This window comes from Pangasianodon hypophthalmus, chromosome 27 (genome assembly GCF_027358585.1).
Source record: "Pangasianodon hypophthalmus isolate fPanHyp1 chromosome 27, fPanHyp1.pri, whole genome shotgun sequence".
Classification (NCBI taxonomy): domain Eukaryota; kingdom Metazoa; phylum Chordata; class Actinopteri; order Siluriformes; family Pangasiidae; genus Pangasianodon; species Pangasianodon hypophthalmus.
The window spans coordinates 15,079,651-15,107,071 of NC_069736.1; the positions used below are offsets into that span (position 1 = coordinate 15,079,651).

General features: G+C 35.4%; 2 protein-coding genes across 3 annotated transcripts; both read right to left on the reverse strand.

Moving 5' to 3' along the window:
* Positions 1-329: 329 nt before the first annotated feature.
* Positions 330-8,542, reverse strand: oafb (OAF homolog b (Drosophila)). The gene is made up of 4 exons (XM_026921617.3): positions 8,032-8,542; positions 4,386-4,520; positions 3,970-4,150; positions 330-2,692 (listed from the first exon to the last, which is right to left on the reverse strand). Exons 1-4 carry the CDS (start codon positions 8,254-8,256, stop codon positions 2,430-2,432), a joined length of 804 nt encoding a protein of 267 aa, XP_026777418.1. The 5' UTR covers positions 8,257-8,542; the 3' UTR covers positions 330-2,429.
* Positions 8,543-16,219: 7,677 nt separating this feature from the next.
* pde9ab (phosphodiesterase 9ab) lies at positions 16,220-26,759 on the reverse strand. 2 transcript variants are annotated; one of them, XM_034300509.2, is made up of 20 exons: positions 25,952-26,759; positions 25,670-25,796; positions 23,994-24,064; positions 23,836-23,913; positions 23,706-23,746; positions 23,110-23,164; positions 22,935-23,005; positions 22,725-22,812; positions 22,239-22,320; positions 22,068-22,142; positions 21,808-21,894; positions 21,611-21,715; positions 21,423-21,505; positions 20,256-20,412; positions 20,061-20,174; positions 19,770-19,874; positions 19,333-19,461; positions 18,542-18,637; positions 18,316-18,398; positions 16,220-17,488 (listed from the first exon to the last, which is right to left on the reverse strand). In XM_034300509.2, the coding sequence occupies exons 2-19, from the start codon at positions 25,736-25,738 to the stop codon at positions 18,348-18,350; spliced, it is 1,557 nt and encodes a 518-aa protein (XP_034156400.1). In that variant the 5' UTR covers positions 25,739-25,796; positions 25,952-26,759; the 3' UTR covers positions 16,220-17,488; positions 18,316-18,347. The 2 variants fall into 2 exon arrangements, with proteins under 2 accessions (XP_034156400.1, XP_026778097.1); XM_026922296.3 differs by having other exon boundaries at positions 26,105-26,758.
* Positions 26,760-27,421: the final 662 nt, after the last annotated feature.

Genomic DNA, 27,421 nt, shown 5'->3' on the forward strand with positions numbered 1-27,421 from the left:
TTTTTAATCTGTTTAGATTACAAACAGCATCCGCCCCTGCCCCGCATCATCCCTGCCAATCAGTTAACAGATTATGATGAGCGCATTATTATGTGCAGAAACGATAATATTAGAACGAGCATTAATATATTCCTGTGATTTATCTTGCAGTCAGAGCTACTGTCAGCGCTGCTGTTACAGAAAATTAATCAACACCTTCCGACCAATCAGAATCAAGAATTCAAAAGCACTGTGGTATAAAGAACAAGTGGTTGCTTGTAATCATTCAAAAAATTATTTAAAAACAGTTGCGTACCCCAGACCATGTTTTATAGAACAAAACCACAGACATAGAAGATTGTTAACATACTGAAATATAAAGTTTATTTTTATCTTTATTTACACTGGCATACGTCATTAGTTATACATGCTGTTCAACTATCCTCACATTTGGCTTATTGTAAAAGAAAAGTCAAACTGAAACATGCTTTAAAAGTCACATCCACAACACTGTAAGACTGTAAGTGTCAGTATAATCATCATATCCAGCAAGAAAGAGAAACCTGAGAATGTGCATTTTCAGATCACAAGCTACCAACATACACATATTATTTTTTGCATTAAAAACATGTAAACACATAGCTTTCTATATATGAAAATACTTAGCACAGTTAAAATCCTATAACAGTGCCATATTGTGGTGCAATCTGTTAGGTAAAATTCCTAAAAAGTCCCCAACATGATGATAATATTGCATTGTGTAAAAGGTTCATCTGCCCACCACAGTGTATGCGTTCATAGTAATGAGGTTATTGAAATGGAAATGAGATAATTAGTCAGGGTTATGGTGAGTGTGAGCAGCACATTTGGCATCACTTGAATATATTAGCAATAAATAGACAACACAAAAACGTGTCTTAGCTGCCAGTGTAGCTCTTGTTTTGTTCGTAAGACTGAACATATTTCACGTCTAAACCTCAACATAAAAAAGTACCATTCGAACAGGCCTGTGAGTTTACTGTGTAAAAGAGTCACAGTTTAGTGTAGAGTTTACGTGTAAATTACTCTAAGATGTAGTTGTCAAAATGACAAAATGAGAACACTTGTACCTTTAAAATGTAACAATACTTCTGGTCTACATGTAGATAAAACAAAATAATATCACCAGATATTACTACAGTTGAATATTTAAGAAAATTCCAGATACTGAAGTCATATAATATACACTCACCAACCAGTTTAATAGGAACACCTGTACAGCTGATCATTCACGCAATTATCCAATCAGCCAATCGTGTGGCAGCAGTACAATGCATGATTTTTAAAATAATTCAGATACAGGGCAAGAGCTTCAGTTAATGAGCACATAAAAAAACTGTGTAGTTTGAGTGAGTCTGTGCCCACAGTAGCCTCAGATTCTTGTTCTTGGCTGACAGGAGTGGAACTCGATGTGGTCTTCTGCTGTTGTAGCCTGTCTGCCTCAAGGTTTGACATGGTGTGTGTTTGGAGATGCTTTTCTGCTCACCACAGTTAAGAGTAAAGAGTGGTTCTTTGAGATACTATAGCCTTTGTGTCAGCTCAAACCCATCTGGTCATTCACTTCTGACCACTCTCATCAACAAGGCATTTCTTGCCACCCACTGGATGTTTCTGCAGCATTCTGTATAAACTCTATTGGCTGTTGTGCTTGAAAATCCCAGGAGATAAGCAGTTTCTGAAATACTCAAAAAAGCCGTTTGGTACCAGTAACCATGCCACAGTCAGTGTTACTTAGATCTCATTTCCCCTCATTCTCATGTTTGATATGAACACTAACTGAGGCTCTTGACCTGTATCTGCATGTTTTTTATCTATTGTGCGGCTGATTAGATAATTGCATAAATTTGCAGGTGTACATGTATGTGTTCCTAATACAGTGGCCAATGAGTGTTTAACACTAATAATATACACAAAATAAAAATAACTACCGTGGACGATTAATAAATTCCACTATACATGTTCTTCCCATTAAAGACATAGAAAGTTACTAATAAACGTTAACACAAAATATGTGATGTTTACAATGTCAACAATGAATTCACGCAGAATCCAAGCAAACACCTCTTTCCCAGGGGAGAATTTAACCTATGAGCCTATCAGTCATGTGACCTTCTGCCTTGAGGCTACACTGTAGTGACAGCGGAAATAAACATAATGACCTGGCTTGATGGCTCAAGTCAAAATATCTGTCCTTTCAGGCAAACCTGAAGATACTGGAGTCTAAAAACATATTGTGATGATAATATACATGTGCTCCTGAATGAAGAAAAGTTAAAGTAACACTTCAGAATCATTTTAATATTAAGACCTATTTTAAGGCACCTCATCGCTACCCAGCTTAATTTTTCACAAACCTTTAGCATAACACTCCTACTCGTTACGTTATTAGTAATCTGTATACAGTGGCACTGTTAGCTCTCCTCGTCCCACATGCACAGCTGCTTGCGTGACGTGTAGAAGTCGAAGCGGTAAGCCTTGCTGCAGCTCCTGATCCCGCACTTGTACGGGCTCGACCCGTGGCCACGGCAGTATTTCAGCATGCACGGGTACCATTCCAGCCTCAGGGTGTAGCTACACAAGCACGGCTGCCACGGATCCGTAGTAGCGCTGCAACTCGGCAGGCCTGTAGTCTCGACATTCTGGGGGAACACTTTGAATATGGAGCCTTCCACACCTGCACAGACATTTTATTATATTCTCAAAGACGGCAATAAAATGACAGAGAGAGTGAACCATAGATGAATTTTTAGAAGGAGTCTCCAGTGTCAGTGGTAAAGCTGTAACTTTTTTTTTTTTTTTTTTTAACCTTTTCCAACACAGGAAGTCCTTCAGGACAGAAGGTTTTGCAGACAAAATGCGTTTTTTTTTTTTTTTTTTGTCTTAGTAACTTCAGGAGTGAACAAAAAAACAGGAAGTGAAGGAATGACTGTTTCTAGCTGTTACGTCATAAATGATAAAAGGGAATAAACTGTTTAGCAGATGTTCAACATTAAATGGAGCTACCAGTGGATTAAGAAATATGATGTGTTATTTTAAATTAAATAAAAAAAAATAGCAAATTGCATAGCAACTTGGTGCTTAGCTATGGTATAGGAGAAAAAAATACAGTTTGAGATATGGAAAATAATCAACTTTGAGGTGGTCACAGTAATGCCGCTTTGTGGCAGGTCACATTGTACCATCCCATTGTACATTGTTTTCTTACAACAGCACGCCCAGAATCGTCGCTATGCACTCCTATATCACAAATATTTCAATATAAACATATTTAATGTGTTTCAGCATGGAGGTTTCCTTTAACAGCGAGCTACATTTTAAAATTAGGTTACCCATTCAAGTATAAATCGTAATAGGGGAAAAATTAGAGAAGTAGCATGCAAGTGTTCTGCTTCAGCTGAGCTCTGGGTTTCTGTATAATCTCTCTCAGATGTGGCTGAAGCGAAAATGGCAGCGTTCTCATTTTAGTCAAAGCGCACTACCTTTATGGTTGTTTATACTGATAACAATAAAATGTGCGCTTGCATACATCAGGCCTTGTTGTTTACTTCCCATCCCCGCGTTTCCCGCCCCCTAAGAATCATACTCTTATGAAAGACTCTCAGGAATCCCGCCTGTCAGCTTACACACGGTATAACATAATGGCATTGTAGTGCAATCTAGTACACCATCTGACCAACGGAACATCATTTCAGATTCAGCCACAGTCAAAAGTCATATAATGGCACCTTGAATTGAAATCCAATCAAACCATTAAGTGCCTAGAGATCCATCTCAGTTAAATGTAAAACATTTTAGCATTTTCTTTCAGATTTCCATTAGCTTCCATTCAGTGATAGCCACTGTTATATGAAATAGTGATATTCTTGTCTATGTCACCTCAATACAATACATACTCCATTTATTAGTATAGGTGTTTAATTAGGGAGTGCCTTCATTATAGCAAACACTAACCCTTTTCTAGCCAGTATTTGACGTCCTGCTCCCGTGTGTAGATGAAGTCTTGAGCGTCGCGGCACAGGCTGCGGATGTGGGAGCTGAGATGCCAGGATAGAGTCAGATTCACCGCCATGTTCATGCTCAACCGCTCTAGACCACGCTTCTCCTCGGCAGTCCGCACCACATGAGGGTTTTTCTGGAAGGTTCAGTCAGTAACATAGCATTTTAGGGGATATTTTAATGGATGCTTGTTTTTTTTTTTTTGTAATGTTGGATTGGTCCTACCAAAATAGAACAGACTGCCCAAAAATTAAAGTTAACATTTAAAAAAAAAAAAACAACAACCACCAATTTGTTGTTAAGCTAATGGCTAATTATCATTAATCATGATGGGTGGGATAGACTCTTTTAGTTTGATGTCCATGTCTGACCTGTCTCAGTCTGACCATGGCCTCACTTGGGATGATCTCTCCATGTTCTAGCCTGCTGATGAAACAGAGGCCCTGGTACTGTGTCTGGCCCCGCTCTGGTTCCCCCAGCACCAGCGCCCGCAGGATCTTCACATGCTGAGAACAACACAATAACCCTCAAGAATCAACAAAACAACATGGACTCATAGTTCAAATGTCCTCTTGCTGGTCCATAAAAATGTCAATCAAGTCATGGTAATCTACAGCTGTAGAGCATTAGATTACATGGTGTTGGGAGACTGAATGCTGTTTGTAGACATTTTTAACATTAACAGCAATACATCTGACTGACATATATGGCCTAGTATGTTGTTCATGGAGGAATCATTAGCTTGTCAAGATTCTATCACAGAACTGTCATCTCAGCCTGATTTTAATTTAAGGAATGCAAATACAGTGGTTCAACTTGTTTAACTAACGATGTTAAAGCTGGCATACAGACAATTCAAATCATGTACAAAGAAGATAAGCTGAAATCTTAAGCAGAATATAAAGCAGAAACCAATAGTGAAAAGGTGAGCCGTATCAGTTACGTAAATAGATTTTCTTAAGGTAAATATGCTGCTAAATTAACCAGAAGGCTTTTAGGATAAAAGTCAAACATGGACATATTCTCTAAAGGTAAAGTTCTAGCAAAGGATAGGGTTTTCCTATTGTCCATGGGCACAAATGCAAGAGTGTCTTGTTTACTTGCTACTAACTGTTTCAAATAAATCAGTTTAATAGCTTTTAAAGACATGATGTAAACTTTTTTCCTGTCAGAAGTGCATACACATGTCAGTGCAGAGACCCAATCAGATTATAACCACCAAGATCCTGAAGCTTGTGGCCAGCTAAGTGTACAGTAAGGATCAGATTCTCTGTTGTATGTGGGCGGAGCTTTTGAGGCTAAAACTAAAATGGACATAAAGTTGCAGACAATCGAGGGCTCAAAGACGAACAGCTGACTAGGAAACATGAAACTCAAACCTAACCTCCTTCTCTGACCCCAGAGTTTCAGCTGCCCTACAGACCCTACACTTCATTTATCTGGGGTGCCGAATAGTAAGCTCATTTATGTGGAATACTGAGTGTACTTTAAAGCAATATTAGTCTGCACAAGAGGCTAAAACAGTTTGAAGTTGCTTTTTAAATTAGTACCCAAATTGCTAATTTCCTCTCAAATCCAGTAAGGAGCCGGCTTTCAAGGCAAAGTAGCAGGAGCTAATAAGAGCGAGTGTAATTAAAAGGGGTGACATTCTTAAGAGCCTTTCAGCTAAGATTGGGCCTTTTAGCTTTTAGGGAAGGGGGAGAGGAACTAAAAGGAGTGATATTTCAGCACAACCTACTTTGGAGGAGTTTGGTGGGAAGTCATGGCGTTGAAGCTCTACACTAAGGAAACGGTCATGGAGAAGAATTTGACCCCTGGTGCCATACCACTGGCTGCTAGGGTGAAGACTTGAAGGGTAGTGACTAATAATGCCTATTCAGAGTGTCACTGGTGCACACTTAAATGGTAGCTCTGGTAGGAGTAGAAGCATTTAATACTTAACAGAAAGAACAAGATGAAGGAAAACATTATATGGTTAAAGAATACCACTTGGCACTCTAAACAAGACAGGATTAAGCCATCAAGCACAAAAGCAGGGAAAACGAGCTGTTTTTGTTTTTGCGATTGTGGTATGCAAAAGAAATGTGATTAGATGAGCAGGTCTCACACAAAATACGAGAGGACAGCATTAGTAAAGCTTGTACTGACTGATTTGAGCACCCAACACTTTGAGTTGTTGTTTGGTACTGACTAGCATTTTGGGTTTGGTCTTAAAGTGACATCATGCTGCTTTTGTCAGATGTGGCAACCCTGCCACTGATGAAACGTGATCACAATGGTCAGTGGGGACACATTCAAAACAAATGAAAATACCAGGTGTGAAAAGATATTCGTCTCAGATTGCCAGATATGGAAATTAATGCCAAGTCTTAACAAAGCCTGAGCTGCAAACAGTATACATATAAAGCACTGAAACTGCTGAATAGTTTAACCTATACAACAAGTCGAAGACCTTATGGCAGCCAAAGAACTGTGCATATGGAAAAAAAAAGAATTTCCATAAATGGCTTGGATTATGGTTGACTAAATTATAATTTCAAGGATATTCAGACTCCTTAATCATGGAGTATGTCTGTATCTTACTGCAAATAGATTGCATGACATTTTATCTCAACACAACCTCAATGGATAGAAAATGCCTCTAAGCACTACTGACTCAGCCACCTGTCCTTACATGATCCACGCCAGTTTGAGTCACAATTTCAGGCTGACACCTGACCTAGGAAAAAGGAGACAAATTTGACTAGTGTGGGCCCAATGTAACACCTAGATGAGTAATGTATGTGGTCAACAAGGGTTTTTACTAATTGACCCAACTAATTTGACTAAGCTTGACTGACACTTGACCAAATACAGGCTGTTTAGCTAGTGGGCTTGAACCTTGTGGACTACAGGTATACGTTTACAACCATTTCTTGTTCTGAAATGACTTGGCTGTGGTGCTTGACCATACTATAACTACTTCTTGGCATGAAGCAGTTAAATTTCACCAGGATTTTCCTGCAGTCAAGATTCAAGATTCAAGAATGAATTCACTGAATGAACCAGATGAGAAGCACATGCATGGAGGTATGGAGGCCAACCAAGTTGGTCAGAAGAGAAGAAAAGACATTCTGTTCCAGAGAAGCTTGGGGATACGTGATATGAGCTCCAGCTGACATGTTAGAAAAAATGAACCAGAATGCATTGGCAGCATCAAAGACGCTCTGTAAGGTAGATGGTCAAGGTCAGGATGTGTCAATGAATGGTCTAGGTCAGGATGTGTCATTCAGGACAGAATCATCAGTGGACCGTGACATAAATAGAGAACGGACGCAGATGGAAAAAGTCAAGTGGATGAAATATACCTAATACAATAATTTGCTAAACATATCATGTGAAATGGGATTTTCATAGTAAGTGTGAATGATCCTGAGCCTGAACTTTCCTGGCAATAGTATGCCAATAATGTCCCAGTTTTTGAGTGTCAAAGTTTCAGAAATAGTTGTCTCATTTTTATTTTATTCTGTTTTTTTTGGTTTGTTTGTTTGCACTGTTTTCTTTGTAAAGCTTTTTGAGATGCATTTTAATGTACAAAAGGTGCTATATAAAATAGTGTTTTATTATTATTTTTATTCTAATAGTAGTAGTATTAGTCTTTTATTATTATTATTATTATTATTATTATTATTATCATCATCAATGCTGTAGTTGATATAAATGAGCTTAATTTGTGTTCTCTTGCTTTTTCTGGCTTCCAGTCTTCTTTATCTTAGCAGAATTTCTTTTTTCCCCATTTACACAACCTTTTTGTTTTTTTCAAAATATCTTTATAACCCAGGCTCACAGGCTCAAGCTAAGTGCCTGAGGTCCCTGGTGTACAGAGTTCCCTACAGCTAGGAACAGCTGGTTCACTGTGTCACTAGAGTATCACTAGAGTATCACTAGCTCTGATAAATGTTTGATTTCTCCAGTTGCTTGTTTGCTCTGACTTGTTTATAGTGTTCTGGATAATTTTCTCAGTGTGTGTCCACTCACCCGCTTGAAATCTGCCAGGAAGGTGATGAGAGTGCCGTCTGTGTGCCTGAACTCTACACTGATGATGTCCTGCTCGCTGTCCGACTCTAAAGTCTCTGCAGTTATCTGACCATCATTTAACCGCACGCGCACTTTCAGCTCTGAACACACACTCACCGACAGCAAGAGAGCGAAAATAACCACACAGATCCGCAGTGAGGCTGGGAAAATACTACTCGGGTACATTAGTACAAACAGAAACACTGAGGAAAGTCGCTCCGGGGTCGTTTAACACAACAATGGTTCATCATGTCGCCTGAATAACTGAAACAATCTCAGTGAAAATGTAAACAGAGATTTACACGCGCGTGCCGCTGCACAAAATCTCTCATCCTTTAAAACCTCCCACAAAAAAAGTTTCTTCTTCCCCACAGTTCAGGGTTTAATTAACTCTCCACTGCCGACACTGATTTTTTTCTAGGTTGCCGATTAGTTTTTCCCCCCTCACTCTGTTGGTCGTAGAGTTGTAACTTCCCCCCCCCCCCCCAAACTCCTCCCCCTCCCCCAGGTTCAGTTCTCACACTTTTCTCCACCGTCACTTCCTCCGAACTTCAGCGGCCACGCGCACGCGGGAGCGCGCCGCTCTTAAAGAGACCGCCCCGCCCCGCCCCCAATGTACATATACTTTATATACTTCATGTATATACTTCACTTCAAAGTACATATACTTTATATACATCATGTATATACTTCACTTCAAAGTACATATACTTTATATACTTCATGCATATACTTCACTCCAAAGTACATATACTTTATATACTTTATGCGCATACTTCATTTCAAAGTACATATACTTTATATACTTCATGTAGATACTTCACCTCAGAGTACATATACTTTATATACTTCATGTATATACTTCACTTCAAAGTACATATACTTTATATACTTCATGTATATACTTCACTTCAAAGTACATATACTTTATATACTTCTTGTACATACTTCACTTCAAAGTACATATACTTTATATACTTCATGCATATACTTCATCTCAAAGTACATATACTTTATATACTTCATGTATATACTTCTTCTCAAAGTACATATACTTTATATACTTCATGCATATACTTCACTTCAAAGTACATATACTTTATATACTTCATGCATATACTTCATCTCAAAGTACATATACTTTATATACTTCATGTATATACTTCTTCTCAAAGTACATATACTTTATATACTTCATGTATATACTTCACTTCAAAGTACGTATACTTTATATACTTCATGTATATACTACACTTCAAAGTACATATACTTTATATACTTCATGCATATACTTCACTTCAAAGTACGTATACTTTATATACTTCATGCATATACTTCACTTCAAAGTACGTATACTTTATATACTTCATGCATATACTTCACTTCAAAGTACATATACTTTATATACTTCATGTATATACTTCACTTCAAAGTACATATACTTTATATACTTCATGCATATACTTCACTTCAAAGTACATATACTTTATATACTTCATGCATATACTTCACTTCAAAGTACATATACTTTATATACTTCATGTATATACTACACTTCAAAGTACGTATACTTTATATACTTCATGCATATACTTCACTTCAAAGTACGTATAATTTATATACTTCATGCATATACTTCACTTCAAAGTACGTATACTTTATATACTTCATGCACATACTACACTTCAAAGTACGTATACTTTATATACTTCATGCACATACTACACTTCAAAGTACGTATACTTTATATACTTCATGTACATACTTCACTTCAAAGTACGTATACTTTATATACTTCATGCACATACTACACTTCAAAGTACGTATACTTTATATACTTCATGCACATACTACACTTCAAAGTACGTATACTTTATATACTTCATGTACATACTTCACTTCAAAGTACGTATACTTTATATACTTCATGCACATACTACACTTCAAAGTACGTATACTTTATATACTTCATGTACATACTTCACTTCAAAGTACGTATACTTTATATACTTCATGCATATACTTCACTTCAAAGTACGTATACTTTATATACTTCTTGTACATACTTCACTTCAAAGTACGTATACTTTATATACTTCATGTACATACTTCACTTCAAAGTACGTATACTTTATATACTTCATGCATATACTTCACTTCAAAGTACGTATACTTTATATACTTCATGCATATACTTCACTTCAAAGTACATATACTTTATATACTTCTTGTACATACTTCACTTCAAAGTACATATACTTTATATACTTCATGTATATACTTCACTTCAAAGTACGTATACTTTATATACTTCATGCATATACTTCACTTCAAAGTACGTATACTTTATATACTTCATGCATATACTTCACTTCAAAGTACGTATACTTTATATACTTCATGCATATACTTCACTTCAAAGTACGTATACTTTATATACTTCATGCACATACTACACTTCAAAGTACGTATACTTTATATACTTCATGCACATACTTCACTTCAAAGTACGTATACTTTATATACTTCATGCACATACTTCACTTCAAAGTACGTATACTTTATATACTTCATGCACATACTTCACTTCAAAGTACGTATACTTTATATACTTCATGTACATACTTCACTTCAAAGTACGTATACTTTATATACTTCATGCACATACTACACTTCAAAGTACGTATACTTTATATACTTCATGTACATACTTCACTTCAAAGTACGTATACTTTATATACTTCATGCATATACTTCACTTCAAAGTACGTATACTTTATATACTTCATGCATATACTTCACTTCAAAGTACGTATACTTTATATACTTCATGCACATACTACACTTCAAAGTACGTATACTTTATATACTTCATGCACATACTTCACTTCAAAGTACGTATACTTTATATACTTCATGCACATACTTCACTTCAAAGTACGTATACTTTATATACTTCATGCACATACTTCACTTCAAAGTACGTATACTTTATATACTTCATGTACATACTTCACTTCAAAGTACATATACTTTATATACTTCTTGTACATACTTCACTTCAAAGTACATACACTTTATATACTTCATGTATATACTTCACTTCAAAGTACATATACTTTATATACTTCATGCATATACTTCACTTCAAAGTACATATACTTTATATACTTCATGCACATACTACACTTCAAAGTACATATACTTTATATACTTCTTGTACACACTTCACTTCAAAGTACATATACTTTATATACTTCATGCATATACTTCACTTCAAAGTACGTATACTTTATATACTTCATGCATATACTTCACTTCAAAGTACGTATACTTTATATACTTCATGCACATACTTCACTTCAAAGTACATATACTTTATATACTTCATGTATATACTTCACTTCAAAGTACATATACTTTATATACTTCATGCATATACTTCACTTCAAAGTACATATACTTTATATACTTCATGCACATACTTCACTTCAAAGTACATATACTTTATATACTTCATGTATATACTTCACTTCAAAGTACATATACTTTATATACTTCATGCACATACTTCACTTCAAAGTACATATACTTTATATACTTCTTGTACATACTTCACTTCAAAGTACATATACTTTATATACTTCATGCATATACTTCACTTCAAAGTACATATACTTTATATACTTCATGCATATACTTCACTTCAAAGTACATATACTTTATATACTTCATGCATATACTTCACTTCAAAGTACATATACTTTATATACTTCATGCATATACTTCACTTCAAAGTACATATACTTTATATACTTCATGCATATACTACACTTCAAAGTACATATACTTTATATACTTCATGTATATACTTCACTTCAAAGTACATATACTTTATATACCTCAACTTTATATACCTCAACTTTATAAACTAATTTTATTAGTTTATCATTTTCTTTAAGTTTATTACTATTGTTTGATTCTATCTTCAGCCTATGAGATGAATAAAAAAATTGTGTTGTCTGTTTGCTTTTCTTACTATATTACCTCCCCAGCAGAGTTACTAGACTGACAGGATTCTTAGTCAGTGACCTGGTGAACCACTATCAGGATATATTTACTCATAGACACTTCAAAGCACTTGTATAAGTAGCTCTGGATAAGGGCGTCTGCCAAATGCTGTAAATGTAAATGTAAAATAAACAAAACATGAACTGATAAAACCATGTTTCTGTTCCTTAGTCTCCTTTTGGGCCTGCTGAGTCATCCTCAGAATCCATCCCCTCCCATCTATCTATCTATCTATCTATCTATCTATCTATTGGCAATCTGCTATGTTTTAATTGTATATATAGCCTATGTAATGAATAAAACTAGATTCATTTATATTGTGTGTATATATATTATTAATTGATTAGTAATTAATTATTATTACAAATTCTTAATTAATTATTAAACTGTTAGAAAAGAAAATTCTATTAGATAATTAGTATTTGCATGCATTCTTTTTTACTTTTAAATCATGGACAGTAGATTTAAGTGCATTAAGTTTGCTCCTTTTGGCAGAGCAGCTTTGGCTCTGAGAAAATCCGGCCTCTCTGCAAGTCTTTGTGCTAATAATTTACAGTGTTTAGGGTCAGCAGGGGAACGAATGTGTAGTGAATGGAGTGTTGAGGCTGCAGTCTGGACTGGTTCACAGTTCTCCTGTTGGATTACAAAATGCAATGCATAAAAAAAAAAAACAATAAAATGTCAGTAAGTGACAAAATTAAGATAATAATAATAATAAAAGACATTTTTTCCCCAACACACATTACATTCCAGCCTTCATGTTTAGTATTGAATCCTTTCCAGTAAAGCACTCCACATTACAGCCAGGCTTTGCCATAAGTACCAGCTTTGTCGTCTATGCCACATATGTGATGTCCCGTCAAAGACTCGTGCACATAAATTCTGGCGGCCTGTGAAGTTCTTTGGGATCTTTTTTCCTCTACAGTGAGCTCGTGTAGTGTTTCAGACCATCTGGAGATGCTTCAAGGGGTCTTGAGCTGCTTACCAGGGGGAGAAATGAAATGGCCCAGGATTTTATGGTAGAGGTTTAAAATTTAAACAAGGAACTGTTCTTTGTGATAAGCAAAAGAAATTTGTTAGCAAATATATTCATAAATATTAAATATAATTAAACAAAACTTAAATATAGTTGTGATACTATTTTCCATTATGTCCTATAAAAACTGAAAAGTGATTTTACTGTAATAAAATGACGAGTATAGCTACCTGGGGCGAAGACTTTTCTGTCTTTCAGTTATTTTTTTTAAAGAACCTGCTCATATGAGCATTGAAAAAGCAATGTAAGACCAAGTGGAGCCTCAAATTAAAAGATTTTTTTAAAGCGACTTTAAACCTTGCTTTGTTCAGACAGGGGAGTGTTGAGCCAGCTATAAAGGCAAAGCATACAATATTATTAGAGTATTATAATAATTAATAATAATTAATTAGTATTAATAATAATTAGATGCAATCATTTTTCTCTATCAATATCAACACTCATTGTCCTGTTGCTATAAATTACATTTCTTTGTCTCCTTTTTTTGTGTCCTGAGGATATGCAAACTTTTGCACACAAACGATTTGTATACAAAGGATTAAGGAGGTAATACTTTACATAACACCAAGATCAGGGATTAACATTAGTGTGTAGCACTGGTTTAATAAAAATAGAGGATACTGAGTTTTCATACTGTGCAAATGCTTTGGCGGTTATCATTCATTTTAGAAAAATGATGTGGATGCAAATTGTAGACTTGTGTTATTTTGCAAATCGAGAGGAAAAGAATTTGGCTGAGATGCATTTGCCTAAATCAGCAGCACCTGTAACAGGAGCAGGATGGAGTGATGGAGGATTCGGTTCTCCCTCACTTTGACTCCTCTACCCTTGATGATGACATTATTTCAGAGCGTGTTCCTACTCGCAGCTCAGTGCAGGAACACGCCTTTCTGTTTTGTGGAACTAAATGCTCCACTAAGGTCTGAGGCTAGTGTGCAATATCTTAATATAATACAATTTAAATGCAATACAAGTCTAACAGAGCTATTAGAGAGATCTACAGTATTTTATACCGTGCAGGTTAATGAGGAGGAGGAAAAAAGACATGGATGTCTGCACACAATCAGGAAGTTGCTATAAATGGTTAGTTCGTTTCACACCAGTGGACAAGAACATCCTGCCTGGAAACAACAGGCCTTTGGTTTAACATGTCCAACACTGTACATGTCACAATAACAATGTCTAATAAAGTCTAATAACAATACATTAATAACAAGAAATTTAGCATGAACAGAGATCGGTAAATGTAGAGGATGGCGGAGCGTCTTTCAGTGGAGTTGAAACAATATCTTTAACCAGAATTTAAAGTGTAAAAAATATAAATGTAAAAGAATTTACTTGTGCTTGAGATACATATATTTTCATTCAGGAAAGCCCGTATTTTCCATAACTATATACAGCAGAAAATGTCACCTTAAGGGTTTTCCCAAACCGCCTCACAAATGTTCCATATGTCTCAAAGTTTACTTGAGCTAGTATCACTAAAAATCACTTGAGATTGTATTAAAACATTTAAAATATGGATGGGAATCCAACCAATTGAAATGGCAGGGCAAGTTAACGAGCATGTGTTAAAGCAGAATTAAAACATTCAATCGAAAAAAGTCGTGATTAGGAATGCTCAGTGGAAAATGTCTCTCTCTGCTGGCCATGAATAGAACTCTCTCTCACTCACACACACACACACACACACACACAGAGTCAAAAACAGACCTTTTCTTCAGTCTTTGTTTAAACGGCATTGTTTTTGAATGACTTCCTTTAAAAAGCACTGTAGACAATGATGGAGGTGTCAAACCCACCTGGGAGATAAGAACCCGCATAAAAACAGGTTTAAAGTTTAAACAGACGCTTCTGACACACTGCCGTCGCTTTGTTTTGGACACAAAACCTGGCGCTCCTCTCTGGGTTCTCACTGTTTTTTTTTTCTTTCTATACACATTACAGCAAGTACAGTCATTATAAAAGAAAAATGTAATGTAATACACATATTACACAGCTGTTTATTAGTGACCTAAAGCATAGTAAATGTAAGCAAAACACTTTTTTTTGAATGAATGAAAACAAAAAGTGAAAAGCTGAATCTTCTCAGCAGTATTGAGTCATGTCAAAACTTCCAGCTATTTAATACTATTTCTTGAAGTGTTTTATTGTCTAATCACAGCACACAGCACATTGTTAAAATGCGATCATTGCCCTGATTTTGAGAGTGTAGTTGAGGTTACAATTTTATAGAACCATGACCACATCTTTGAAAATAATTTAATCACATAGTTGGTGCGGTTCACACCTGGTATTAACATCCACTTCAGTCGACAGATCTGATCACAAGCAGAGGTCACTAAGTGCAGGCATTAAGTGTGCCAAATGTGTCTTGGAGACACATTGTGATTTGATCAAACCACTTTCGGAGGTGATCGCACATAGCCACATAACATTAGAGCTCAGGTACACATTTTATTTCACGAATCCAACTATTTAAATATTAGGCACATTATTTACATCTGTACAATAATTTTCAGCTATTTATTATAGCCACATGGTTTATTAATTTCTAAACCTTCCTCACTGTACAACACATTTTTATTAAAATACAAAATAGGAATTAGATTCCAGTTTGTAATATTAAATGCATATTCATTTTGATAATGGTAGGTTCTGATTCACTAATAGATAATCAATATGAAAACACAAGATGGACTTTTTAGGGTTTTTATTGCTTAACTTCCATATGTTTAATCAACACACGTTTGCAGTAATACACATGCTACGGTAAAATAATCTATAAATTTGATTTCCTACATAATTCCCACAGCGAATAAGAATGCTGATTTCAACACAAAATATCAGGTAAGTTTTAAGTGTGTTGCCACATAATGCCACATACCTGAGAACAGATTCAGATGATGAGCTTTCAGCTCTAACATATTTTAATTTGTGTAAAATAAAAATTATATATATATATATATATATATATATATATATATATATATATATATATATATATATATATAAAATTAATTAAAAATTAAAAACAAATTAGCCAATGCTTTTACACTCTACTGGGAAAATATGTAAATATGATACATCTTGCAATGCGTTCATTGCATAAATAAATAGAACTGTATAACATGGTGTGAGCTTTGACACGTTTTACTATATAATTAATTACTTTATTGGTTCATTGCAGCCAGAACATTAAAGTAAAAACCTTATAACACGATTAAAATGAAAAATATTAGAAACAACAATCTAATTGCAAAAAAAGCAAAGCAATATAATACCTTGAGGATTCAACATTCTGGTCAAGTAAACATTAAGGTTCACTAAATTTCGGGCAACACACGTAAATCAATTTCCTTCAGTCATCATATTTAAAAATAGATTAGTTCTTAAATTATATTGTATGTATAAAATGAGGCACATCCTTAGAAGTGTATTTTCTAAGGTATCTTTGAACTAAATGTCAAATTTCTGGTGCCATTTGAAGATTTCCACCACTTCACAAGCATTACATGTGTACAAATCCATCAAATGATCAATTTTTGGCATATCTGTGTAATCAAACTTGTGACTTGTTATTAAGAAAGTAAATCTGGGTGTGAGATTTTAGCCACTTAAACTGTCAGTAATAATAACACTAATATGTATATATATAATATATATATTATATATTTCTGTGTTGTGTGCTCGACTGATTTTGAAACTACTAAATACCCTCAAAAGTGGAACTCCACATTCAGTTTTTGTTCTCTTTGGTGTTCATAGATGTCTGAATGCCCCGTGGCTATGAAATCGCATTCTACTTTTCTTGTTTATTCTTACTCCATAATACGTTCTCATACCCCAACTTAATCTTAAGGGTCAAAAACATATAGAAATCTATAAAGAATTGAAAACCATTTGATTGTTTTCCCTTAATACCTTTAAACTACTCAAAATTCTTCCTTTATCATAACACCAGACAATCACCTTTTCAGCTGTTAACACTTCACATCTTCAAACAGGTGAATGAATTTTCATTCCTGCTATGGTCTCTCAACCTTACCGTATAAAATGTGCTGTAGAATCTTGAAACACTTGACTCGTGAAGCAAAGGATTCACCGCCCTCTTAAGGTTCCTCTCACATCTGCTCTAATACTATATCTATCTGGTGTGGAGAAATCTGTCCTCTCAGAGAGGGCGTTCAAGGCTTGCGAGACTGGGGCAGGAGAAGCCCACTCCATCTCAGAAAAAGGGCACATGGGACACCAGAACAAAGCCAGGCTACGTCATCCTGCCATGAGACTTCAGTTTATGCTTCTAACTTCCTGTAAAAGAGTATAAGAGTTATTGTTACACCAGGGTCGGGCTGAAGTCAATTGAGAATCTGGGTATCATTGGAAAAGTCGTTCTTCATAATATTGGCAGATCACAAGTTCAAATCCTGACGTTGGTCAGGAGACACTAGTCGGGTGGGAAGGCGTTATTCTCTCCCATCAATCACAGCGACACTAGCCAATCATGGCCATCTGTAAGCTCATGTATGCAGAAGAGGGTAGAAAGTGCTCTCCTCTGAGTGTTAAACTGCCCTGTGATATAGCATGAGCGGTAGTTCGAAAAGATGTGATGGCATCAATCATAGAGTGTTGGTTGTTTTTACATGGTTGAACTCCTATTTCAAAGAGCTGTTAACAGCTTTCACTTATAAACATATATTCCTGTTGATAGTAAACTAGATAGTAAAATGTAGTGTTCTGAACAAAACTGTGATTTCTGCCTTGGTGAATGTTGAATACCACACATGAAAACAGATGAATTTTCAATGGAAAATGTAATATTCACAACTTTTTCCTTGTTTATTTCCTTATAGAACTTAAAGAAATTAGTTGAAGCGTATCCCTTACTTCCTGTAGACTTCAGAGAGACCTGATTAATAAAACTGAATGAATAGAAATGAAGCAGGAACGCACATTCTGGTCTTCCTTTCCACTGGATGTAAATGAACAGGGCCTGTGACTTTCCAGCAGCATTTATTTCCAACAAAGCTCTTTCCCAACAAACACCATAGCAACTTTTACCATCTTGTTCGGTAGTTTTCCCTGGTGGTCATAACCACTCCATTTCACAATGACCTTCACTGAACACTGAAACTTACTCTTTTTGTAACAAGGAAGCAGAAGGTTGGGTCTATTTCTTCTTTCCTCCTAATGACATGCTCTCTGTTTTCTTCTTCTGGGCCTGGAGATAAAGGGTATCATTTAGATCAACACTAGCTCAGGTCTCTTGGGCCGATTTACAGCCTTGAACTTGTATATAATATATCTCAGTATCTATTATGATGTTATGCTAGTGTTGTGATGTGTGGTATGCTTGTAATATACTTGGGACATGGCATCATCAATCTGCTTTAGTTCTTCGTAGTGGTCACGAGAGTCTCGCAACGGCTGCACCATGATCTCCTCGATTTGAGGGAAAAGCTACAAACACAATAACAGAAAATCATTTTAACATAATTCAGAACAACATCATTTTCATTTTGACATGAGTAAGCTAAGTACCACTCTGAAGTTGATTACTGTCCAATAACAGCATGTCCTGAAGTTTTTTATTCCTCTTATACCAGAGCAATTTGCCAAAGATTACTAATTTTTATTTAAAGAATGACATGTTATACTTTTTATCCATTTATAGTTACGTTTAATACTGTTGAACAGCAGCAAACAAGTTAGCTCATGTTAGGACTTTTATAACATATAACATTATAGCAGTTCCTTCCCCAGGGTTTTTTCTCTCTTTTGAAGGTAATAAAACAAAAAAATGCAGCTTATCATGTTACCAAAAAACTGCAAAGATGCTTAATGTTTTACCCCTAAGTGTTACAAAGAAATAAGGAGAAATAAACATCCTCACAGAAAACTTTACTATCAATAATAACACACTTTTTTTTTTAATCTGTTTATGCAGGGTGTTCCTTACAAGTCCCTATGTTGTTACTACAGACATTATAATGTATTAGAATGAGTGCATTAATATAAACCTGTGCCTTTATATGTCTTTTTATGCCTTGCTGCCGGAACTACTGTCAGAGCTGTTGTTATAGAAAATTAATCAACACCTTCTAACCAATCAGATTCAAGAATTCAACAGTGATGTGGTGTAAGCTACAATGCACCTTCATGACTGTCTCAAACATTGGGATGAGAACAAACTTGATGAAGCCAATTTGTGCTGTTGGCTTGGTCACTTTGTCCCGGTCCATAAAAGGAGCGACAGGAAGACCTTCTGACTTTTCTCTGTCACTCTGAATCAATACAAAATAGCAAGACATGCTTAAATGACCCATCAATTTCATGGAAAACAATGCTTCATTAAAAAATGTTCACATTGCTAATAAATCATGCAAACTAATCTCCACAAGCTTTCATTTCCTGTTACACACTCAATAAAATAATTGGAGTCTTTCTCTTCATTTTTGACTGGCAAACTGGATCAGCAACAGCACAACCCAACCTAAGGTTAAATTCAAATTTCAAAGAGCTTTTAATACAAGTCGGCTCACCTAAATTCTTAGAGAATTGCAGTCCAGATTGCACACAATGGCTGTTTTACCTGCATGAAGTACTCCTCCAGCAGGCAGTCCACCCATGGCTCGGCAACTTCGGTTGGTCTAACCTCGTTGGAGATGTCGCAACACTTGATCAAGACCATCTTAAGCTGCTCCGCCATTGGGCAAGATGTGTTAAGCACAGACATTATAAAGAGACAGTTTAACCACAACTATTAATGCCATTAATAGCATCATGCTAAGAGCACTATGCAAATTATATAAACAGATGGCTTTGGTTGCTGTCAGAGTTTTTAAGGCCAAAGATTAAAATTATGCATGTGGTGAATACGCACACATTTGACATGCTCCTCGTTGGTGAAGTCAAAGTTGTCCACTTTCTGTCTGAAGGAATCTAGTATCTCGCCATGTCTGGCCATGTCAGTGGCTAGAATAAGAGTAATGATGGCCTGTAGCAGACACAAGAATGATACCTGAATCAATCAAACTCTATCAAAGGCAGACGTATAGCTATAGTCGGGTTGCAGCACCTGTCTTATCTGTTTGAAGGACTCAAGCTCAATGTTGGCGAAGATGTTGCACTCTGGCATGGCGAGAATCTGGAAGGCCACTGCACAGTGGTGGTTCTCCAGGGGGGAGATATCGTTGTAGCGCACGGCCAGCTCTGTCCGAGCATTAATCTGATACCTGATCACAGAGGGAAATAAAACAAAGTAAATAAAAACATCTAGTGAGGATTACAACCGCTGTGGCACTGAATAATAGGGGTGTGTATCAATCCGCCCAAAATGATACCATGTGCATCTTGACATGATAAAAAAATCTACTGTGTGAATTAGTAAGTAAACAGCTTGAAACAAGTATTAGATTCTTAAAATGATAGGCCATGCTTTTTCACTGTTGCTGACAGGCACAGATAGCTTGAAGGGGAACAGAAAAAAATAAAAGTATGAAACATGATAAGTAAGGAATAAACCACTTTGGGACATTCTATTTAGGAAAGAAATTAACGATGGGTTGGAGTGATGTGGCTTGACATGTACCACAGTTAATACTCCAAAGATGATTATTTTTTTTAAATTTATTGATGATCAAAATGTCATACTTTTTATCTGTTTATGGTTACATTTAATGTTGTGTAATGTTTGCAAGTTAGTTCCTTATCACTTATGGTCTAGCAGCTACAAACATTCTTGTCATCAGCCTCTCTTTATTCTTTGTTTTAAAGTTAAAAAGAGTTCCTCCTTTGTCCTGAAGACTTTCCCGTTAAATAAAGGTCTCCTTACAGATCAATGATCAGATGTTTTTCTTTGTTTAATAACAAGGTTTTAATCTGTTTTTTTATTATTAGCCTTAAATAATGTGGATAGTCTGCTATACAAGTCCCTGTGAATGAGTCATTACTATAGAAACCATAACATATTAGAAGGAGTGAGCTAATATAAACCTGTGATTTGATTTACAGCCAGAACTATTCACCGAGCTGCTTTTATAGAAGATTAATCAGACTGGAGAATTCAACAGCGATGTGGTATAACAGTACAGTAGTAATAGTAGTAATTTCAAAATTGTTTAAGTGTTATTGGACTTTACTAATAAAGGGATCCCTGTCATGATTGCTATATTGTTTTGAATTTGTGATTGCATAAAAAGCACTAATTAAAGTGTGTTATTGAGCATGACAGCTAGAGATGTACGTGTTATTGTATCCTGGATGGTCAAGATCGTGGCACACTGCTGCCGTCATCAGAATGCACATGTCAGTCATAGTCAGCTTCTCCTGAGAACAACAAAGCAAAAACAACGGTATGAGTATATTATAAAGGTATATAGACAAGCATCATGGGAAGAATTTTATTACTATGGGTCACAGAGATGTTCACACCTGGAGGTTGCACAAGTGGATCATTCCGTACATCATCTGGCTGACACAGAAGCAGTGGCGGAAGTTATGGAACGGGTTGTCGCGGTAATTTTCCTGGATTGCCAGCTGTAATTGATCAACATTTCTTCACTTTCTGTGCTACACGTTATTGGACAGAAGGTGTATGTTTAATGCAGAAGAATGGTTTTGAATCTTACCAGCCACCTTTTAAGGGTGATGGGGTTCATGTTAAACTCCTTTACTAGTCCGAGATCATGATACATGTACTCCAGACAGCTTAACATCTAAAGTCATTAAGCAAAGAAGTCAAACAGAAAGTAAGGTTTAAAATGGAAGTTTGTAATATGGGAACATGGGATAGTTCAACAACAATAGAAACAGATAATAAAACACAAACAAATAGCCAAACAAAGGCACTCTGTATATCTAATATACATCCATCCATATGCAGGCAAACCTCATTATGCTCCCAGTGCCATACATCAAAGGTGGGCTTCTTGAGAGTCTCTATAGTCTCCTGGGAAAGTGTGTACTGTGTAGACGAGAGGACGAGATCAAGACCATTTGCATCCATACTGTGCTTCATGGATAAAACTTAAAAATTCTGACCCATCATTTTTTTTTTTACCTTTGGATAACTTGGAACATCACGTCTGGGAGAGAGTTTCTTTCCATCATCTGTGAAATTGTATTTGCAATTGCAGTTCACCCTGTTAAGAAGAAAATAGAAAATTATAAACTGAGTGGAAATGAATAGAGCACAATTACTGATGCACCAGTAAAATTAGACTTATTTTATACATATAAAATGAGATATATATTATTATCACATATTACTGAAATCAAAGTTATTAAAGACTTTTATTACTGCAAACAGTGTTGTTCTCTAGCTTCCTATATACAGTACAGTATGAGTAAAAATATTTAGTAAAAATATATATATAGTAAATGTTAAGCAAGGTCCACAAAATTCCATGTTATTAGCGCTTCTGAGGCTATAGGAAGTGAAATATTGATTATATCAAATGGCAACTTGAATAACAGCTGGTTTTGAAACGGATATTTGTGTACAGGACAGTTTTTATTTGCTGGTGCGGAGTTTTTAGAATTGTACCTTGCTCCGCCTCTAGAGGTCACCTCATCCCTTAGTTTCTTCAGATCGTTCTTACACTTCTCAATCTCTACCACTTTGAGGCCTTCTACTGCAAAAGGCAATAATAATAATAAAAAACAAAACTCTTCACTGAAGGCAAGCTCACAATTTCATTTCTAAATTGATCTTATTTGATTTTCAAGTTCAAGGCCAAACAGGATCAAGGCTCACGTTCGACCCTCTTCTCCAGCATGGCCAGTCTGTTGGTCATCTCCGTCTTCAGCTCGTTTATCCTGAAAGCCCTAATGCAGAGAGATCCTACATTACCAGAGTGTCACTGAATAAAAACAATATTAAAATAATGCAGAAATAGGTTTTTGGTGCTGCTTGTGCTAGAATGTATTACCGACTGAATTGCTCCGCCACTTGGGAGAGAACGTTCTGGAACATGTCTTCTTTCTCTTTAGAAGAGAAAATGAGATGGATAATGTTTCTCAGTACTTTCTAAAATCACTGATGTAGTGAAAAGTGTTTTTATAAATGGTTGTAAAAATGAATATAAATTAATATATTCATATACCATTGTATTATTTTTATTTTCAGTCATACGGTCATAACGTTGTTTTAAATTGGAGTAGCTGAAATTAGGCCTATTAACATTTCATTCAGTGTAACTGTTCATTTAGAAATTCTGATCATTCTGATAGTGTAAAGATATTATTAAAAAACATCTTAACATTAAATACTGCTGTTACACTGCAAGATAATTCAAACCCTTTGGGTTATTGACTTTTTCTTTATAAAATTTTTTTTTTTTTAAATCTATTTCTGTACATTGTTCCCACACTGTCCTTTTACACCAAAATGTCAGTAAGTTCAGAACATTTTTTACTCTGTCAGTTTAACAACTGATTTATCAGAGCAATATAAACTGTTTAAATACTAAAGATGTCTAGCATAATCATATCTCTACCACATTTAGTAGTAAAGAGTTGTGTTCACCTCCTCCTTGACTGGAATGGGGTACTACTTTATACAAGTTGCTGTAAAGAGAAAAAGAAATATGTGTGTAATTATTTAAAATAATTTATAGTCATTAATGTCGCTGTAGATAGATTAATAAAAGGATTACTTAGGTGAGTTTGTAGGCATGGTGGGGTCGATAGACATCAGTGCTCCTTCTGCATCTATTAAAAGTATAGCCGTGTTTCTGCACAGGAAAAAATAGTTTTATCAGAGAATTATGGGATAGATTAAGCGAATATGTAACGAGTTGCAGAAAATACGGACCTGGCTATGTTGGACGACGTACAAAGCAACTCCCTGATGTCACACGGACTGCAGTGTCGACTGAAAATGACCTGAAGACAACAGGAGAGCAAATTCAGAATCATCACATAAATCTTTCTGACATTATACTGAATACATTTTTCTTATTTGTCATGATCACTTCTTTTAATAATAAACACTATAATAATAACACTAATAATACACTAGTCTTACAGATAATCTACGTTATTTCTTCATTTTTACACAAACTATTATATTTAAACCAAAACTTATCAAGAGAAATCTTCACTGGAGGTCTACATGATCTTGTGAATAAACATTCATCAAGCTGCTTGCTGCAGATGGTATGACTACTTGTGAATGCCACAGACACCTGTGACTCAGAACGTGTCTTTTTGTTAACGCCGGACGACATAAGTGCCCTACTGCGGAAAAAAACGTCACATTGAGACAAGGATGGAAAAATATGTTGCTTTTAATTTCTGTTGTACTGATCTTTGCAATACTGAGGTTTGTAACTAATAGCCATACTTTACTGTATACTGGGATCACTCCAGATGAGTTTCTCAGGGAAATTCAGCTTTCGCATAATTTCCCAAACGCAAATAATCCAAAACCATCTACAACACAATTCGATCTTTGGTCCACATCACGCAGCACTGATTTTAACCACTATTTGGTATATAACCAAACGTTTGGCTAATTTCTTGATTCGTTTTTCAAGTTGACTCAAATTCTGATTCGTGGTGCTGAGGAACTTTCCACTGAGGAACTTTCAGTAACACTTTCTCTGAAGCCCATGCTCATAATGAATTATAGCCCCATTTATAATTAATTATAAGCACGTATTATTGTTCTATAAATACATTTATCAGACAAATGATGCTGCATCTGTATAAATACATTCATGGAACCATAAGACTGACTAATTAATACTTATAAATCCATGTATAATGCATTACGAGCATTGAAAAAAGCAAGTGCATCACTTATAAGTAATTATAATAATAATATAAATGTAATCATAACTGTTATTATAATGAAGTATAGGTCTTGATGTGTCTTTATGAATGTATTTATAGAACAGTAATACTTGCTTATAAATAATTATTTATAATTCATTATGAGCACGGGCTTCAGAGAAAGTGTTACCAAACATTCTTTACTCTCTATTAAATAATAAATAATAAAATAATCAAATTTTTCTAATTATAAAAAAAAGTAATTAAAAAAGAAATAAAAAAAGAGTTTTGAAATAAAACAAAACAAAACAAAACAAAAAACCCCAAACAAATGACAATGGATTGAGGGTTTTGGAATCGACTCTTTAAATATTCATATATTAAGTACATTAGAAAAATATATATTTATTGACTTTATTTACTGATGGAACACCATAAAATTATCAAACAAGCTGCCGTATAAACAGCACTTCTTTTTTTGCAGTTAGATATATGGTGATATTACTGTCTTTTACTGTCACATACTTCCACCTGATATACCATGCTCCTGACAGATTGCTGGGTAAAATAAAGATGACAGAAGGATATTTATAATATTTTTTCACATTTGAAGAGTTCCTCAGTCAAGTGAACTGAACTCTGCTGATAAATATGTATTGACAGACGGTCATAACACCAGAACGTTCATCACTGAAAGCTCTTAAATGTTCTTACCCTCTGAACTTTGCCATCTACGTCCAGGTACACGGTTTTAGGAGCGTAGGACGAAGAGCTGGATCCCATTGTGACCTTTATTGAGATTTTTCTGGTTTTGTTTTTTAAGATATTGCTACCTTTGCTTCTGGAAAACAAAATAAAATAACTGAAAATTCTGAACAGACGTATTGTGTTAAAATATTGCCTATTAAATATGTTATGAGACAAAAGAGTAAAACATGAAGCAATGGAGAAATGCAATATGAGCTTACACAGAAAACACCTGCTCTGAAAACTCACCTCAGAAAACAAGTCGGAAAATGACTTCAAAATGAAAAAGAAACTTGAAAATAATGTTGAGAAATGAAAGCAAACAATACTGTTATTGTATCTACTAACCTCAGGACCTGTCAAGACACAGGGAGAAGCTAGTGTAAGGGCCAGGTGACTCACCTGTGTGTGTGCCATCCACCTTCCCTCAGGCTTTTAGCTCACTGATGCTGAGGCAGCTGAGAGAAAAGCGCGGGATTATTCAGGGCGCGCGAGATGTGGGCGGGGCTGAAATGCTCGCGCGTTGTCCTGGAAACGCTCCAGCTGGAGGCTGGATCTAAAGTTCGATTCTGTTCGATTCCAGATTTTGGGAGTCGACTCCTGTTCCGGTTCCAGGTGCTGCAGAACTGTAGGAATCGATTCCGCAGATTTTGGGAGTCGACTCCGATTCCGCAAATGATATTTCTTCATTTTCTGAGCAGTAACAAGATTTATTTATTTGTTATGTATTTACTTTTTTGGTGGTGGTGATTAGGTTGGAAGGAAAAGATATTTTCTTATTATGAAAGTACATAGTCTATTACACGACTATGAAACCAGGCTTTGGAGTCGACTCTCCAAATATTCAAATATTAAACACATTAGACAAATATGTACTATCCTAATTATTGACTGGAGACATTAAAGCTTTTTATTTCCTCTTTTTATCCACAGAACCCAAAGGTTACAAAACAATCTGTATCATGTAAATGAAATGCCTTTATTTGTTTGTGTTTGAGTTATTTAGCTTTAGATTAAAAAATATGATTGTGTTATTTTAAAAACATTCTTCTAATAAGAATTTAAATACAGTAGTATTTAAGACAGTAGTAGTTGATAGTAGGCCTGGTTGATAGTGATCCCTGCCATCATCACGTCTAAAAAAAAATAATTTTTTTTTGGGTGGTGGGAGGAAACCAGATAACCCGGAGGAAACCCACACAGACATGGGGTGAATGTATGAAACTCCATATATACAGTAACCAGAGCTCAGGATCGAACCAAGAACCCTGTAGCAATGAGGCAGCATGCTGCCCTTGGTGTTATATGTGCCTGTGAAATGTATCATGATCTAATTTATTACAGCAGCAGTGCAACACCTTGAATATTTGCATTTTATTAATTCAGTTCCAAGATTAAATGGTTTCTCCTGTTGTTTGAGTGGAAAACTTTAGTGTGTTATACAATCATTCTAATGAAGGATACCAATACTTTTGAAGGGCACTGTACTTTTCAAGTGAAATGTAATGTGTCAAAATGCAATTAACTCTCAGATCATGCCATTAAAGAGACTAATCACGTCATGTTTTCACATCATTTGATGCCTTGATTCAAAAACAATATGCGTGAATTTGAATTTAAAGAATACAATACTTTAAATTTGTCTCAGAATTCAAAGTGTCTTAAAATTCAATCAACACAGCAATGTGGTTCCTAAAAAAAATCACTCCAGACAAGAAG

Bases quoted from the DNA above. Each gene is read 5' to 3' on its own strand.
- oafb (XM_026921617.3), bottom strand. From the start codon at position 8,256: ATGTACCCGAGTAGTATTTTCCCAGCCTCACTGCGGATCTGTGTGGTT. The intron at 4,521-8,031 runs GTGAGTGGACAC...TGTTGTTCTCAG, and splicing joins TCCTGGCAGATTTCAAGCGG to CATGTGAAGATCCTGCGGGC. The intron at 4,151-4,385 runs GTCAGACATGGA...TGAACCTTCCAG, and splicing joins CCATGGTCAGACTGAGACAG to AAAAACCCTCATGTGGTGCG.
- pde9ab (XM_034300509.2), bottom strand. From the start codon at position 25,738: ATGGGATCCAGCTCTTCGTCCTACGCTCCTAAAACCGTGTACCTGGAC. The intron at 24,065-25,669 runs GTAAGAACATTT...TGTTGTCTTCAG, and splicing joins TAGATGGCAAAGTTCAGAGG to GTCATTTTCAGTCGACACTG. The intron at 18,638-19,332 runs GTGCATTGTAGC...TTGTGTTTGTAG, and splicing joins TGTTTGAGACAGTCATGAAG to CTTTTCCCTCAAATCGAGGA.